General features: G+C 37.0%; 1 protein-coding gene across 20 annotated transcripts in view; it reads left to right on the top strand.

Moving 5' to 3' along the window:
* Dlgap1 (DLG associated protein 1) overlaps window positions 1-15,647 on the top strand; it is an 878,199-nt gene that overhangs the window by 656,865 nt on the left and 205,687 nt on the right. For all 20 annotated transcript variants that reach the window (XM_040274808.2, XM_078030334.1, XM_078030332.1 and 17 more), the window contains one exon: window positions 12,647-12,824. In XM_040274808.2, the coding sequence (XP_040130742.1) occupies window positions 12,647-12,824 (178 nt within the window). The remainder of the gene's footprint in view (window positions 1-12,646; window positions 12,825-15,647) is intronic.

Here is a 15,647-nt window from a genome sequence, read left to right as displayed (position 1 = left end):
GCTCCAGCCTTAAAGGGAAAGTCTTTAATCTTCTACCATTAAGTGCCATATCACGCGGTGGTTGTTTGTAGATATCTTTTATCAGATTTAAGAAGTTTCCTTGTACTCCAGGTTGGCTTGGATTTTTTGTCAGATTTTTACCTACTGCTATTGAGATCACCATGTTGTTTTTTGTCCTTTATTCCCTTGACATGGGTTTTTTGGTTGTTTTTGGTTTGGGTTTGCAATGCTGGGGATCAAGCCCAGATATGCTGTACCACTGAGCTACATTCCCAGCCTTTTTCATTTTTTTATTTTGAGAAAAGGTCTTGCTAAGTTGCTGAGGCCAGCCTCAAACATGTGACGTCCCTGACTCAGTCCCCCAAGTAGTTACAATTGTAAGCATGCTCCATCGCTCCTGGCTTCTATTCATTTATTTTCAAATGTTAAACCAACGTTTCATTCCTGAAATAAATCTGACTTAGTCGTCATGCATTCTTTTCATACATTGTTGAATTCGATCTGCTACTGTTTTGTTGAGGAGTTTTGTGTTAATAAGGGCTGTAATCTGTAATTTTCTTTCCTCTCCTCATCCAGCTTTTGTATCCGAGTAATACTAGCTTCAGGGATTGATTTTGGAGGTACTTATTCCTTCTCTATTATCTAGAAGAGTCTGTGAAGTACTGGAATTATTTTTTTCTTTAAATGTTTGATATAATCCACCAATGAAACCATCTGGCCCTGAGCCTTTCTCTTTGTAATGATTTTTAATTACAAATTACTTTGCCTGTTATAGATCTATTCACATTTTTTATTTCCTCTGGAGTTGGTTTTGGTCATTTTGCTTTTCTAGGAATTTCTCCAGTTAGGTTGTTGAATTTAGATTTGCCTTTTAATCTCTAATATGTCCATCATCTTGTTTCTTCTTTCATTTCTAATTTTGGTCATCTGCTTCTTTTTCCCTCCCCCCCCCCCATTTAATCTAGCTAAAGTATCGATTTTTTTTTCAAAGAACCAAATTGTGTTAAAAAAAACAATAAATTTCTTTTTGTTTTATTTTCTATTTCATTCGTTTCTGTTCTAAAAGCAATCGTAGCCTTCCTTCTACTTTCATGGAATTTAAATTACTCTTCTTTCTCAAGGCTGTTCAGCTGATAGCTCAGATTATTTATTGAAATTTTTTGTCTACTATTGGCATTTAAAGCTATTAATTTTCCTGCTGCCATGGCTGCAACCACATCCCATAAATGTTGGCATATGAGGTTTTTATCTTTATTCAGTTCAAAGTATTCTACAATGTTCTTTAATTTCTAGAGGATGAATTATCTCAGTCTTCCTTTATTTGGAAATGTCTTGATTTTCCTTCTTCTTTTAAGTCATGGGTTTTTAGAAATGGATTTTTAATTTCCAGATCATTGTGGGGTTCTAAAATTTGCTGCTGTTATTTATTTTCAATTTAGTTCTATTTTGATGGGGACATAATTTATGTAATTTTAATCCACTTAAACTTATTCAAATCCATCTTATGGCCTGGGATGTAGTCTGTCCTAGAGATGTTCCATGTGTCCTTGAAAAAGATGTGTGCTCTGATTTTGTTCATTGGAGTAATCTATAACACCTGTGGGTCTGGTTGGTTGGTAGTATTGTTCAACTTTTCTAGAGCTTTGCTGAGTTTCTATCCAATTGTATTATCAATTATTGAGAGTCAGGTATTGAAGTCTCCAACTACTGTTGTTGAATTATCCATTTCTCCTTTTAATTGTGCCCATTTTTATTTTATAGATTGGACTCTATTATTAGGTGCATATGTATTTATAATTATAATGTTTTTCCTGAGGGATTGACACTTTTGTTATTATAAAATGTCCCTAGGACTGGGAGTATGGCTCAGGGGTGGATCACATGTTTAGCATGTGCAAGGTTCTGGGTTTAATTCCCAGCAAGTGCATGCACGCACCCCCCCCCAACACACACACACACACACACACACACACACACACAAAGACAAGAAAAGTCCCTTATATCTTTAATAGCATTTCTTTTTCTCCTAAACTATATTTGTTCTGATATTAGCACAGTCATTCCAGTTCTCTTTTGGTTTTTGTCTACCTGCTACATCTTCTACAACCATCCTACTTTCAACCTATTTGTGTATTTAAGTCTTTGGCATATCTCTTGTGGACAGCACAACTGGATCCTGTTTTTTATCCATTCTCAATCTCTTCCTTTTAACTGGATTGTTTAATCCAGTTTAATCAACTGTTTACATGATAGTTTTAGATTCCGCATTTTGCTTTTGGTTTTCTAGGTGTCTTGTGTCCCTTTTGCCTCTCTCTTCCTCCACTATTGCTTTACTTGGTATTCTATATGTTTTTGCTAGTGTAACATTTAAATTCCTTTGGTTTTATAGTGGTGGCTTTGGAATTTACAATAAAGATTTTTAACAAGCTAGTTCATATTAATATTAATTTAATTCCAATAATATACAGAAACTTTGCTTCAGTATGACTCCCTTCACTCTCCCCTCTTTTGTCATTAATGCTATTAATATCATGCAAATTGTGTTTCATCACAGTTTTTGAATTAATGCTTATTTATTTGTCTTTTTCTTCATTTGTCATTTAAAGAAGCAGGAAAACGTTTTAAATTTTGTTTTCACTGTTTTTGTATTTATTATCATTATTATTTTTGTTTTCATTATTTTTGTATTTATTATCAATTATCAGTGATAGATGGATAGGTAGATAGTTGTCTCGGGCTTTCTTTTGTGGTTTTGTAGTACAGGAGATCAAACCAGGGCCTCACACATGCTAGACAAGTGCTCCCCCCCCCCCCCCCCCCCGGCCCCGAGCTACACCTTCAGCTCAGTTTTGTCAATGTATTATTTCTACTTTGCCAGTCATAAAGTCACTCCATGTTTTAGTCAGCTTTTTTACTACTGCAACTAAAAGACCCAACCAGAACAATTGTAGAGAAGGAAGAGTTTATTTGAGGGCTCACAGTTGCAAAGGTCTTAGTCCATAGAAGGCTGGTTCCATTCCCCAGGGATAAAGATAAGGCAGAACATCATGGCAGAAGAGTATGGCAGAGGGAAGCAGCTCACATAACGATCAGAAAGCAAAGAGAGACTCCAGTCACCAGATACAAAATAGATACCCCATAGCCACGCCCACAATGAACCACTTCCCCTAGCCACACCCTACCTACCTCCAGTCACCACTCAGTTAATCCCATCAGGGATCGATTCACTGATTAGGTTAAGGCAATGACCCAATCATTTCTCCTCCAAACCTTCTTGCATTGTCTCACACAGTAAGCCTTTGGGGAACACCACATCTAAACCATAACACTCCATCAATGAAAAGTTTCTTGCCCTTTTATCTTGAGTAAGTTTTCCTATAAAGCTTTTATATGTCGATATAAAATGTGTACATGTCTTTTTTTTTATTTTTTAGTTTTAGGTGGACACAATATCTTTATTTTACATTTATGTGGTGCTGAGGATCAAACCCAGTGCCTCGTGCATGCTAGGCAAGCACTCTACCACTGAGCCACAACCCCAGCCCTGTGTACGTGATGTTTTTAAACAGCATTATTTTTAATAGCCAAAGAGCGAAAACAAAGAAAGTGTTCATGAACTGATAGATGTACAAATTGTGATATGTACTGACACAACATGAGGCATAGAAAGGAATGAAGTAGTGGCACATGCTGCAACATGAACCTTGAAAATGTCATGACAAGTAAAAGAAGTCGTATAAATTAAAGTCCACAGGTTGAATGATTCCATATACATAGTGTCCGTAACAGGTAAAGGTAGAGAGACAAAAGGTAGATTCGTGGTTTCCAGAAAAGGTGGGGTAAGTGGAATAGAGAGTTACTACTAATGGATGCAAGGCTGTTGGGAGGAGGATAATGAAAAGGTTCTAAAGTTCGACAGGGTTATAGCTATGCAATTCTACAAGTATATTACGATCCACCAAAGGGCACACTTTAACGGGGTGAAGTTTTATGATATATGAATTACATCACAATAAACCTTTTTAAAAGTCCTTTATGAGGTTTTTATAAATGAAAAAAAAAGAAATAAAAATTTGTAAAGGCAAACTCACGCCTAGAACCATGATCCATGGAGTTACCCCTCCCTGTTTATTTATTTGTTTGCTCATCTGTTTCATGAGATCATTTGAACACAGTGCCTAGCATAAAAGAAACTCTCAACCAAGTGATGGATATTTATCATCAATCTTTTCTTTTAATTCTGTGTCAGTGTATCACTGTGTGATAAAATGAATGAAATGAGGATTCTGCCTTCTGAAAAATCCAAAGGCTACCCAGACATGTAAAAAAAAATAAAATAACAGTGGGGCAAGTGTGTAACAAGAAAGATAAAAGGCAGCAGGGTCCAGGTGGAGAAATACTTCATTTAGCCTGGAGAGAACAAAGGAGGACTCAATAAATGTTCTGGCACCTAGTAACCTGCTAACATGAGATGGAATAAGAGTCTTGTGGTTGGAAATAGGAGGAAGGGGGATATGTCAAGCAAAGAATGAGGCTCTGCACGTTCCATGTGAGGGAGTAGCAGAAGGTAAGGCTGAAAAAGCATGGAAGGACTTTAGACCTTGTCCTGTGGGCAGAGGATTCACAGAAGAAACCTAAGGAGAAGGTCAAAATAACCAGCAGGAGAAAAGAGATGCATTTGAGGGTGCGAGACCAGTGGCAGGGAGCTTGATTAGGAGAATCAGGATGAAGCCTGAATGAAGGAAGACATAGCTGGGTATGGTGGTGCAGGAATAAAGACATAGCTGGGTATGGTGAATAAAGAATAAAGACATAGCTGGGTATGGTGAATAAAGAATAAAGACATAGCTGGGTCTGGTGGTGCAGAAGAAGTACTGAGGAAGAGAGAAAGCCAGTGGTAAGGACATGCATGAAGCAAAAAGGAGAAATGAACAGTGATGGCCAAGTGGATTTGGATAGTCCAGAAAAGGAGGCAGGGTAAACTCCAGGATCTCTGGCTTGGGTTGAGCTGGTAGATTTTGATGCCATTCCTTCTCATTGTAGAATAAATGAAAGCAAGCCATTCTGACAGAAAAGATACGGGTCATCTGGAGGTCATGATGAGTTTGGGGGAACCTGTGGAATATCCAGGTAGAAATGTGCAGTCATTCATTGAGAGTTTCATTGTGAAGTTTAGGAGAGAGCTGTGGATCACAGGTAGATGGGTGAGTAAATAATATAAAAGTTGGTAATAGAGGCTATTGTGTAGATGAGATTTTTCCAAAGAGAGAATGTGGAATAATACAAGAAGATAAACAATTATAATATCTTAGGGGATAAAAATATTCCAGGGCAAATTAGAGAAAGAGGGATCCAAACGAGAGTCCAAGTAGGATGCTCAAAGAAATAAAATACAAGAAGAGCATGAGAATGTGGAAGGAAGAAGGCAAAGTTTCCATTCAATTACCTTCAACAACATACAGACTCTCAAAGGCACAGGCACAGTAGAGAAGTATTAGCAATAGCTGAATGCTTAATAAATGGTGATAAATGTCCGCTATGATTATTAAGTGGAGATAACTTGAGATACCTACACAAGCAAACAATTTACATGAAATTTTAAACATTTATAAAGACATAGCTGGGTATGGTGTTGCATGCCTGTAATCCCAGCAACTCGGGAAGCTGAGGCAGGAGGATCAAAAGGTCAAAGCCAGCCTCAGCAACTTAGTGAGACCCTAAGCAACTTAGCAAGACTCTATTTCAAAACAAAAAAATAAAAACAGTTGGGGATGAGGCTCAGGGGTTAAACCCCTCTGGGTTCAATTTATGGTCCCCCCCAAAAAATAAATAAATAAAAACATTACACAAGAGATTGCTTAGAATAATATTGGATTCAGTTTTACCAAAGCAGATTGACTAATAAAACACACTGTGCTTAAGCCCCTAAGCTAGTGATTGAGCACTGTTACCACTAAAGTGCCATTATCCACACTGAAGCCCAAGGAATCAGAGCCTCTCCATTTAAGCCCTGAATGTTTATGGGCATGAGTCGATAAAAGTGTCATGACCAAGGTCAGATACGTTCATTTTCAAAACAGAGCAAAGTTAACCCAATAAAATGTTTCCCCTGGGTCCTGTGGGATAGCCTTATATCTCAGAGTCAAGACAAAGTGAAAAATAACAAAAATCAGGGTTCAGATGGATCAGTAAGATGGCCCATCACCTTCAGAGCTTCTCCCATTAGAGTCAATGATCTGGAATCATAAAACATTTCCTTCTCTGGAGGAAAAAAAAAAAACTGCCAATCACCCAAAGTCATATTTTTAGTCAATATTACAAAGTTGATGGTTTTCTCTTTGGAAACATTGGCTTAAAGCTTTGTGCTCCGAATATTGCATTTTCTCTTTGCAAAAGCAGCTTCACCATCACCTTGGGGCTTCCTGTCTTTAGTGCACTTAAAGGATCTGACAATGATTGGGACTCGCTGGTCCAGCAGAGCCAAAATCCCGATTCAGTTTTGATGAACTAGAAAAAGTTAATCTTCATAAGTAATTTCTGATGAAGAATTGGGAACGATGGATATTACTCAATGGGCCAACATCCAAAACTAATCCAAACTGAGAACTAACATTTCTAAATATGCACTCCTCCCTTGTTCTGAGCAGATCAACTTTCTTTTGAAGCAAAGATAAAGTAATCAACAGATCGTGTTTTGGTGTTTCTTTGCTGAGTATTTCTGCATTAGGAGCACAGGTACATGCTGTCCCCTCAGTGTTGACAGCTGTGGGCTCTGTTCTCTAAGTGGTTAAGATAAAAGAGTTCATTTCCTTATATTTAGTGCATTACTAAAGTATGTGTGGTTTCATCAGGAATGACTCACCAGAGTAGAAGCATTCAATTCCTTCTGAATGATTTTGCACTTTGAAATTTTGGAATTATGCCTTTTTTTTTATAACAAGTGGCCAGAATGACTGATTGTTGCAACAATGCCTCATTTCCCCAGCTCAGCCAGCAGACACTTAATTTTCGAAACACCAGACTTTTACTTCTTCCTTTAAAAATACACCATTTATGAAACAGCCACCCCCACTGCTGCCCTGATAAACATTCAGAATAGTATCATCATTTATGTTGACAATATCATCATGGCTCTGGGTCAGCTTGTAAAATAGCCAAAGAAATATGTTTGTCATCTAACTCTTAAGTTCTAAGACGAAATGAAGTTTAGGATACAAGTGCTTCAAACTAGGCTCTCCTTTTCTAAAACAGACCTTTAAGAGAAAATAACTTCTTCATTTGTTGTTTGGAACTTTTGGCATGGACACTTGTAAAGCGACCCAGGGTAAATCACCATAATATTTATAGTACATAACAATATGGAAAATATCTGCTTGACCTGGCAGAGGTGTTTTCATGTTTGAGAGCTACTTGGAAAATTATAGGGCATGTTTCTAAATCAGTTTCTTGTAATAGTAAAATGCATAAGAGGTTTACTTTGGGTAAAGTAAAGATTCTAAATCTGTTTTAATTTGGTTTTTCTGTCAGTACAATTGCCGGGGGGAGTGACTGCTAATCAAATTCTCAGGTTTTAGTATTATTGAGACTTTCTCTTTCAGCTGTTGTAGTTAATTAATTCCACATAAGCTTTAAGAATAGGTAAAGTTTGCCAGGCACAGTGGCCCATGTCTGTAATCCCAGCAGCTCAGGAGACTGAGACAGAAGACATTCAAGTTCAAAGCCAGCCTGGGCAACTTAATGAAGCCTTAATCAACTTTACAAGACCCTGTCTCTAACTTAATTTTTTTTAAAGTGCTGAGGTTAAGTGTTCCTTGGTTCAATCCCCTATACCAAAAATAGATAAATAGATAAATAAATAAGTAAAGTTTTATACATTGCTGCTAAGAAGACATTTGAAATATCTTTACCACCTGAGAACATGGATGTGGGATGTGATCTATAAACATATGTCATTTTTTCATTAGCATTTCTCTAATTATTAGCATATCTTGTCATGTGCTTGATGGTATATAAATTTACTTTCCTGTGAACTTATGTATTTATTTTTCTAATGAAAAATAAATACATAAGCTTTACTATAGCCTTCGTCCATTTTTGTTGAGTTAATTGCATTATTTTTTATTAATTCTTAAGTCCACTTCAGATATTACAATGTGGACCCTTTTTGTTATACTGTGTAGTACAGTAAATATGTTCTCCTACTCAATGACTCTTTGTTGACAGTGTCTTTGGCTAAACAAAAGTATTTTTTGTTTTGTTGTTGTTGTTTTATAGGTGGACACAATACCTTTAATTATTTTTTATGTGATGCTGAAAATCAAACCCAGTGCCTCGTATATGTTAGGCAAGCACTCTACCACTGAGCCACAACCCCAGCCCTAAACAAAAGTTTTAGTAAATTCTACCTGTCAGACTTTCTCCTAATGGTTTCTAGGTTTAATATCATGCTTCTAAAATCTGTCTTTGTCATATGGCTTTGCACAAAGATTACTTGTTTGTTTTCATAATTTTCTGGTAGATTTTTAAATTTTAAGTATAGAAATTAGAATTATATTATGTAATTTTCTGTATAACATTAGAGAACTTTGAGTGTCTTTAATATTTTTATGCTTAATCTACATAGATAGTAGGGGATCCATTTTTCCCCCAATGGATGCACAACTGGTTTAACTCATTATTATGTCTTTGATATCATCTCCACCTATTTCAACTGCCATCTTTGCAATATACTGAGTTCAAACACTTATCTGAATCTGTTTTTCGTGTCCTTATTTTATTCCACTGATTTATCTGTTCCTTTACCAACACCACGCAGTTTTTATCTCTGTTGCTATAAAGTTTAGTGGAGATCTGATGGAGGGCATCCAACCTCTTGTCTTTTTATTTTTATTTTCAAACTGTTCTGAACCCCCACTTCTAACCTGTCTTCGACATCCACTATTCATGTGGATTCTCAAACTTAAGTGTTCCTCTCAAGTACCACTGATACTAGTCCTTATCACCTGTTTAGACTATTGCAATATTGCAGGCACATTAACTGGTTTTCTTTCCCAAAGTTTGGCCTACTCTCCAAGCTCTCTTCATAAGGAAATTCGATTATTTTGAGACTTTTAACAACCTTATTGAGACTATAATATGCATACCATACATTTCACCCATTTCAAATACACAATTCAAGGGCTGGGGCTGGGGCTCAGTGGTAGCACATTTGCCTGGCATGTGGGAGGCACTGGGTTTGATTCTCACCACCGCATATAAAGAAATAAAATAAAGGTCTATCAAGAACTAAAAAATATATTTTTAAAAAAATCAAATACACAATTCAATAAGATTAATATATTCAAGTTTTACAACCATCACCACTGTCAATTTCATGACAATTTCATCACCTCAGAAAGAAACTCCAGATCCTATGGATAAACACCCCTCTACCACCATCTCCCCCATCGATTTTCCACCTAGATCTATGCAACCATTAAGGTACTTTCTGCCTTTACAGGATTTGTCTTTGATGGACATTTCATAGAGGTGAAATTATATAATATGTGGTCTTTAGCGAATGGCTTCTTTTACTTAGCCTGATTTTTCCAAAGTTCACTCCATCTGTAGCCTGTGCCAATATTTCATTCCTTTTCTTGTCTAAATAATATGCAATTGTACCTCATTTTATTAGTTCATCAATTTATGGACATTTGTATTATTTCCATCTTTAACTTATATATAAAGTGCTTCTGTAGAACTTCATGTACACTTTTAAATGAATTTGTTACATCCCAATAAATAACTCTATGGAGATTTTTTCTTGCAATTGCATTGAATTTATGTATCAATTTAGGAGAAATTTAAAGTTTTACAAAATTGAGCATTTCCACCCAGGAAAGTTGTTTGTTTGTGGTTTTGTTGGTTGCATGACTTGGTCCTTGTTTATTGCCTTCCATAAAGTTTTATCATTTTCTTCATAAAATTCTGGTATATTTAGTTCTTGTAATTTCTATTTATTTTATATTTTTTCAATTTGAATGAGATTTTTAAGTTAAATTTTCTATTTGGTGGTGGAAGTATATAGAAAAGATACTCGTTTATTTTGACTTTGTATCTAGCTACCTCAAGGATCTCTCTTATTAATTTTCCTGATTTTTTCTGTCAATTTTATTTTATCTTTCAGATAACTAATTATATAATATATTCAAAATTTGTCTTCTTTTGCAATATTTGTATTTCCTATTTCTTTTTCATTTTCAAATACCATTAGCTAGATTCCAAAGTCAATGATAAAAAATAATATCTGTATTGAATACACATCTCTTATCAACCTTAATTCTTTTAGTTGCAATCAATATTTCAGTCAAAATTTTAAAATTTTGATAAATTACTGAACATGGTGACATAATACCTGTAAGTGCAGCTACCATGGAGGCTAAAGCAGGAGGATGACAAATTCAAGGCCAGTCTGGGCATATTTTAGTGAGACCCTGTCCCAGAAATAAAATAAAAAGGGCTGGAGGGGCTGGGATTGTGGCTCGGTGGCAGAGCGCTTGCCTTGCATGTATGAGGCACTGGGTTCGATGCTCAGTACCACATAAAAGTAAATAAATAAAGGTATTGTGTACATGTATAAAAAAATATTTTAAAAAGTGGGGGGTATGTATCTCAGTGATAGAGCTCTTGCCTAGCATGTGTGAAACCCTGGGTTCAATCCCCAGCACCATATATACCAATAATCATCGTCATCATCATCATCATTATCATCAGGTTGGGGATATAGCTCAGTTGGTGGAGTGCTTGCCTCGCATATACAAGGCCCTGGGTTCAATCCCCAGCACCACAATAATAATAATAACAACAATAATAGAGAAAAATCACCCTGATTCCATGTAAAAACAAAATTTAAAACAAAACATAAACTAAATTATGTACTTATATATATTTATTTATAAATATATATTTCTATATATTTATAAAAAAATGAGGAATATATATATATATATATATATATATATATATATATATATATATATATCAAACTGCTATGAATAGCTAGTTCTCTAAAGGATGTGGAATTTGAGAGGCAGGAACAGGGAGAAAGAGACCCATTTTCTGCTTTGTGTACTGCTGTATAGGCTGCTATTTTCAATGAGCATTTCCTACTTTTATAGTCCTTGGAATAAATCCAAAGAATACAAAGTATGCAAAGACTTGTCACTATATATCAAGACTCAGAGATGTGTGCATTTTTAATGGCTAAGATTTCAATTCTGTTCACTAAGTTCAATCTCAATTATATGAAAGAGTTGAAGATGAGATAGATAAGCAGCAAGGTAGGTGGATAGATAAGAGAGAAAGAGAGTAAATGGATCTACAGATTCAGGTCCAGACCTCTGGTTGTTACTAGGGAGTCCAAGAACAAAAAAGAGGACCCCAAGAAAGAAATAGATGCAAAGGAAATCTTGTACCTTACACAATTCAGAATTCTGGTCAGGAGAGTTATTGCTATTATCTCCATCCTTAGGATGCCTAAGACCATGTGATTAGGAAGATTGTTTCATGGTTGAAAGAATTAGAGAATTTTAATTGCTCTCAATATCATCAGATCTTAATGGTTTCCTGTCAAAAAGTTTCTTATGTGAAGAAAGAGAAACTTTCGCACACTATTATTGGAATGTAAACTAGTATAGCTATTTTGGAAAACAGTATGGAGTTTCCTTAAAAGACTAGAAATAAACTACCATATGACCCAGTAAATCCTACTACTGGGTATATATCCAAAGGAAATGAAATTGGTACGGTGAAGAGACATCTTCATTCCTCTATTTATTGCGGCACTATTCACAATAGCCAAGATATGAAGTCAACCTAGGTGTCCATCGATGGATGAATGGATAAAGAAAATGGAACATTATTCATCCATAAAAAAGGATGAAGTCCTATCATTTATGGCAACCTGGATGGACCTCGAGGGGATTGTGTTAAGTGAAATACGCGTATATGTGTAAGCTAAAAAAGTTAATTTCATAGAAATAGATAACAGAATAGTGGTTGCCAGAGGCAAGGAAAGGGTAGCGAGTATGAAGAAAGGCTGGTTAACAGATAGGATGGTACAGTTGGATAGGATGAATAACTTCTGATGCTCTATAGTACAGTAGAGTAACTATGATTGACAACAATTAATTGTGAATTTTAAATAACTAGTAGAGGGGTCTCTGAATGTTCCCAATGCAAAGAAATTATAAATGTTTGACATGATGGATACATCACTTACCCTTACCTGATCTTACCTATTGAATACATACATTGAAATATCATCCCATATCCCCTAAAAATGTAAAATCATGATATGTTTATTAAAATTTTTAGTTAAAATTAAGTTCATAACCCAGTTGATTCAAATATATGAAATATGATATGTCAAGAGCTTTGTAATGTTTTGAACAACTAATAATAAAAAAAGAAAAAAAATGAAATAGGAAAACAAAAACATGAACCTAGGGGGAAAAAATGATCTTCCTTCTTAGATACCATGGGAAGTCACAGGGCAACCTCAGGAAGACATCTGCTTTATTTAGGGTGATACATAAATAATGGTAGTTTTGCATCTTATCACGGTCTGCATTTTGGAATATACACCTCTTCCATTGTTCTCTTCCAGGATTTCCAATGAACATTCACCCAAACTCCAGATCCGGAGTCACAGCTACCTGAGGGCAGTCAGTGAAGTGTCAATCAACCGAAGCCTGGACAGCCTAGACCCTGCAGGCCTGCTCACATCACCAAAGTTCCGCTCCCGGAATGAGAGCTACATGCGAGCTATGAGCACCATTAGCCAGGTAAGCCCCATCAGATCAGCGGTGGGCAGGAGCCTTTAGCTGCAGAGGGTTAGCGAAAACTGAGGGAACCGGAGATGGAAATATGGTCACTCCCCACGGAGATCACTGATGAATCAGACCGGTGGTCCAATCACGTGCTATAAAGAGTATGCACATGTTCAGGATAGATGCTACTGACAAAACCAAGGCAGTGTCTAATCATAAAAGTACTAAAGTATGGAGCAGGTCACAAGACAGGACTCAGGCCCATGGAAGCAACATGTGACCCATGTACCTCAATTGGGTCCTGAGGGGTATTGTGTCTCGGTAATGAGAGTCCCACTGTGACGAATTGGTAACCAAGACTCAATGATGAAGACTCAATACAGATGACTGAATACTGCATCCAAACTATTGAGCTGAAACTCTTGAACCCCATCAAAACCCTCAGTATTTGAAAAGACTGAACTCAGTTCAGGGAAAAAGAAAACCTGGGACTCAGAGGACTTGACCCTGCAGTTTTCAGGGGCCACCAGAGGAGCAGAAAGTGCCTTGAGGCTCCCTCTGGGAGGGCATAAAGAAGGGTATTCTTGTTTTGGTTTTCTGTTTTATTTTGTTTGTGGTGCTGGATATTGGATTCAGGACTTTGCATATGCTCTGAGCAAGGGTTCTACCATTGAACTAGCTCAAGAAGGGTATTTTTTTTTTTATGATCTTAGAGGCTCTGTATATAAATTCACAGCACAATTTTTAAAGATAAGCACTGTACAGCGGGGCCCAGTGGTGCACACCTATAATCCTAGCAAATAGAAAAGCTGAGGCAGGAGGATCTCAAGTTTGAGAACAGCCTCAGTAATTTAACAAGGTTCTCAATAACTTAACAAGACCCTGTCTCAAAATAAAAATATAAAAAGAACTAGAAATGTAGCTTAGTAGTAAAACAGCCTAGTACCAAAAACCAAAAAAAAAAAAAAATAACAATAATAACAAACACTCTACCATTAATTCAGCCAATATTGTTTGAGCAAAACAATGGGCCAGATTTTGCAAGTTATCCAAGGATGAGCGTACAGAATACTCAGAGATTGATAAACTAATGGAGGGCATATAAAAAACATGAACATTCCATAACAAACATTATCTTCTTGACCACCACAAAAACACTCTCTCTCTCTCTCTCTCTCTCTCTCTCTCTCTCTCTCTCTCTCTTTCTCTCTTTCTCCTCTCTCTCTCTCCTCTCTCTCTCTCTCTCCTCTCTCTCTCTCTCTCCTCTCTCTCTCTCTCTCCTCTCTCTCTCTCCTCTCTCTCTCCTCTCTCTCTCTCTCTCTCTTTCTCCTCTCTCTCTCTCCTCTCTCTCTCTCTCTCTCTCTCTCTCTCTCTCTCTCTCTCTCTCTCTCTCTCTCTCTCTCTCTCTCTCTCTCTCTCTTTCAGAAACACTCTTGAGTAAGAGACACTTTTTGTTAGGAACTCCCATGCCAATTGCTTTATATTTTTATAAATAGTAGTCCTTAGAAACATACCTGTAAGATATGCAGGTTTAAATGGGACTTTCCCTGGGGCCATAAAATTGACCACTAGATCCCAAAGCTAACAAAAAGATGGTAAGGACCCAGGAGCGAGCTTCTAGGAATGGGGTCTAGGAAATCACGTTTTAATAAATACTCAAAGTGATTCTAATAGCATTGCAATTTGATCTGAACTTTGGAAAATACTAACCTAAAGCATATTCAGGAAACAGTGAGTGCTTTACTTTTTGCTGGAGCTTAGAATAATTGTAGAGACAGCATGGGGAGGTCCCTTCTGAAAATTGTTCTGGACACTTCTTTTTTTATGGATGGCTTTATATGCTTGGTTCAGAGAAATGGACTTTATTCACTTTAAAAAAAGAGAAATGAATTGGCCTTTATTAGTGAATAAAACTAATAAAACATCAGCTTTTAAACAGGTAATCGGTATTGGCGAGAATTTTTATGTGGGATCATTAATCTGGGAACAAAATATAGAAAAGATTAGAGGATAAGAAGTTAGAGGCAGAGGCTGGTTTGGAAGACATTGTGATCATCACAGTGAAAATCAGTGCTGTTGTTGTGAAGTGGTGATGGTACAGTGTGGTGGTAGTGTTGATGGTGATGGTGATGACTCTCGGGGTAGCGATGGTGGTCATGGCAATGCTGATGGTAGTATTGGTACTTACAGTGGTGTAGTGATGGCCATGACAGCTGTAGTATAGTGTGGCGGTGACAGTGACAGTGGTGGTGGTGGTGGTGGTGGTGACATAGTGTGGTACTTATATGGATGAAACAAATAATGAACATGGGAAAGAAATGATGAAACGGTAGACTGGTCGCTGAAGTGTCTGACTGTGAGAATAACCCTGGAATAGGACCACTGCTCCCACTTTGTCTCTGCCATCAAAATAGAGCTTTCCCATCTGAATGGAATCATGAAGTGCAAGTCAAGGTCAAATCAGCCTCCAAGGGCAGGGCAGGGAGAGGACCAGGGAAAGCTGACCTGTGGGAGTCCAGCAGTGAGCCACCATACATTTCCCTCCTTTAAAGAAATCTCAAGCTGTGGTGGCACACACCTGTAATCCCAGTGGCGTGGGAGGCTGAGGCAAGAGCATCGCAAGTTCAAAGCCAGCCTCAGCAACTTAGCAAGGCCCTAAGCAACTTAGAGAGATTTTTGTCTCAAAATCTTAAAAAATAATAATAAAAGGAGCTGGGGATGTGGCTCAGTAGCTAAGTGCCCTTGAGTTCCATCCCTGGTGCCAAAAGAAAATTGTTAAAAAAGAAACTCACACTATCAGTGCTAATTAATCCTTGCCAAGATACACACTGTCTATCC

The sequence above is a fragment of the Ictidomys tridecemlineatus genome, chromosome 13 (assembly GCF_052094955.1).
Source record: "Ictidomys tridecemlineatus isolate mIctTri1 chromosome 13, mIctTri1.hap1, whole genome shotgun sequence".
In the NCBI taxonomy this organism is placed as follows: Eukaryota; Metazoa; Chordata; class Mammalia; order Rodentia; family Sciuridae; genus Ictidomys; species Ictidomys tridecemlineatus.
Note: the sequence above shows the minus strand (reverse complement) of the source record. Positions and strands in the feature narration are given on the sequence as shown.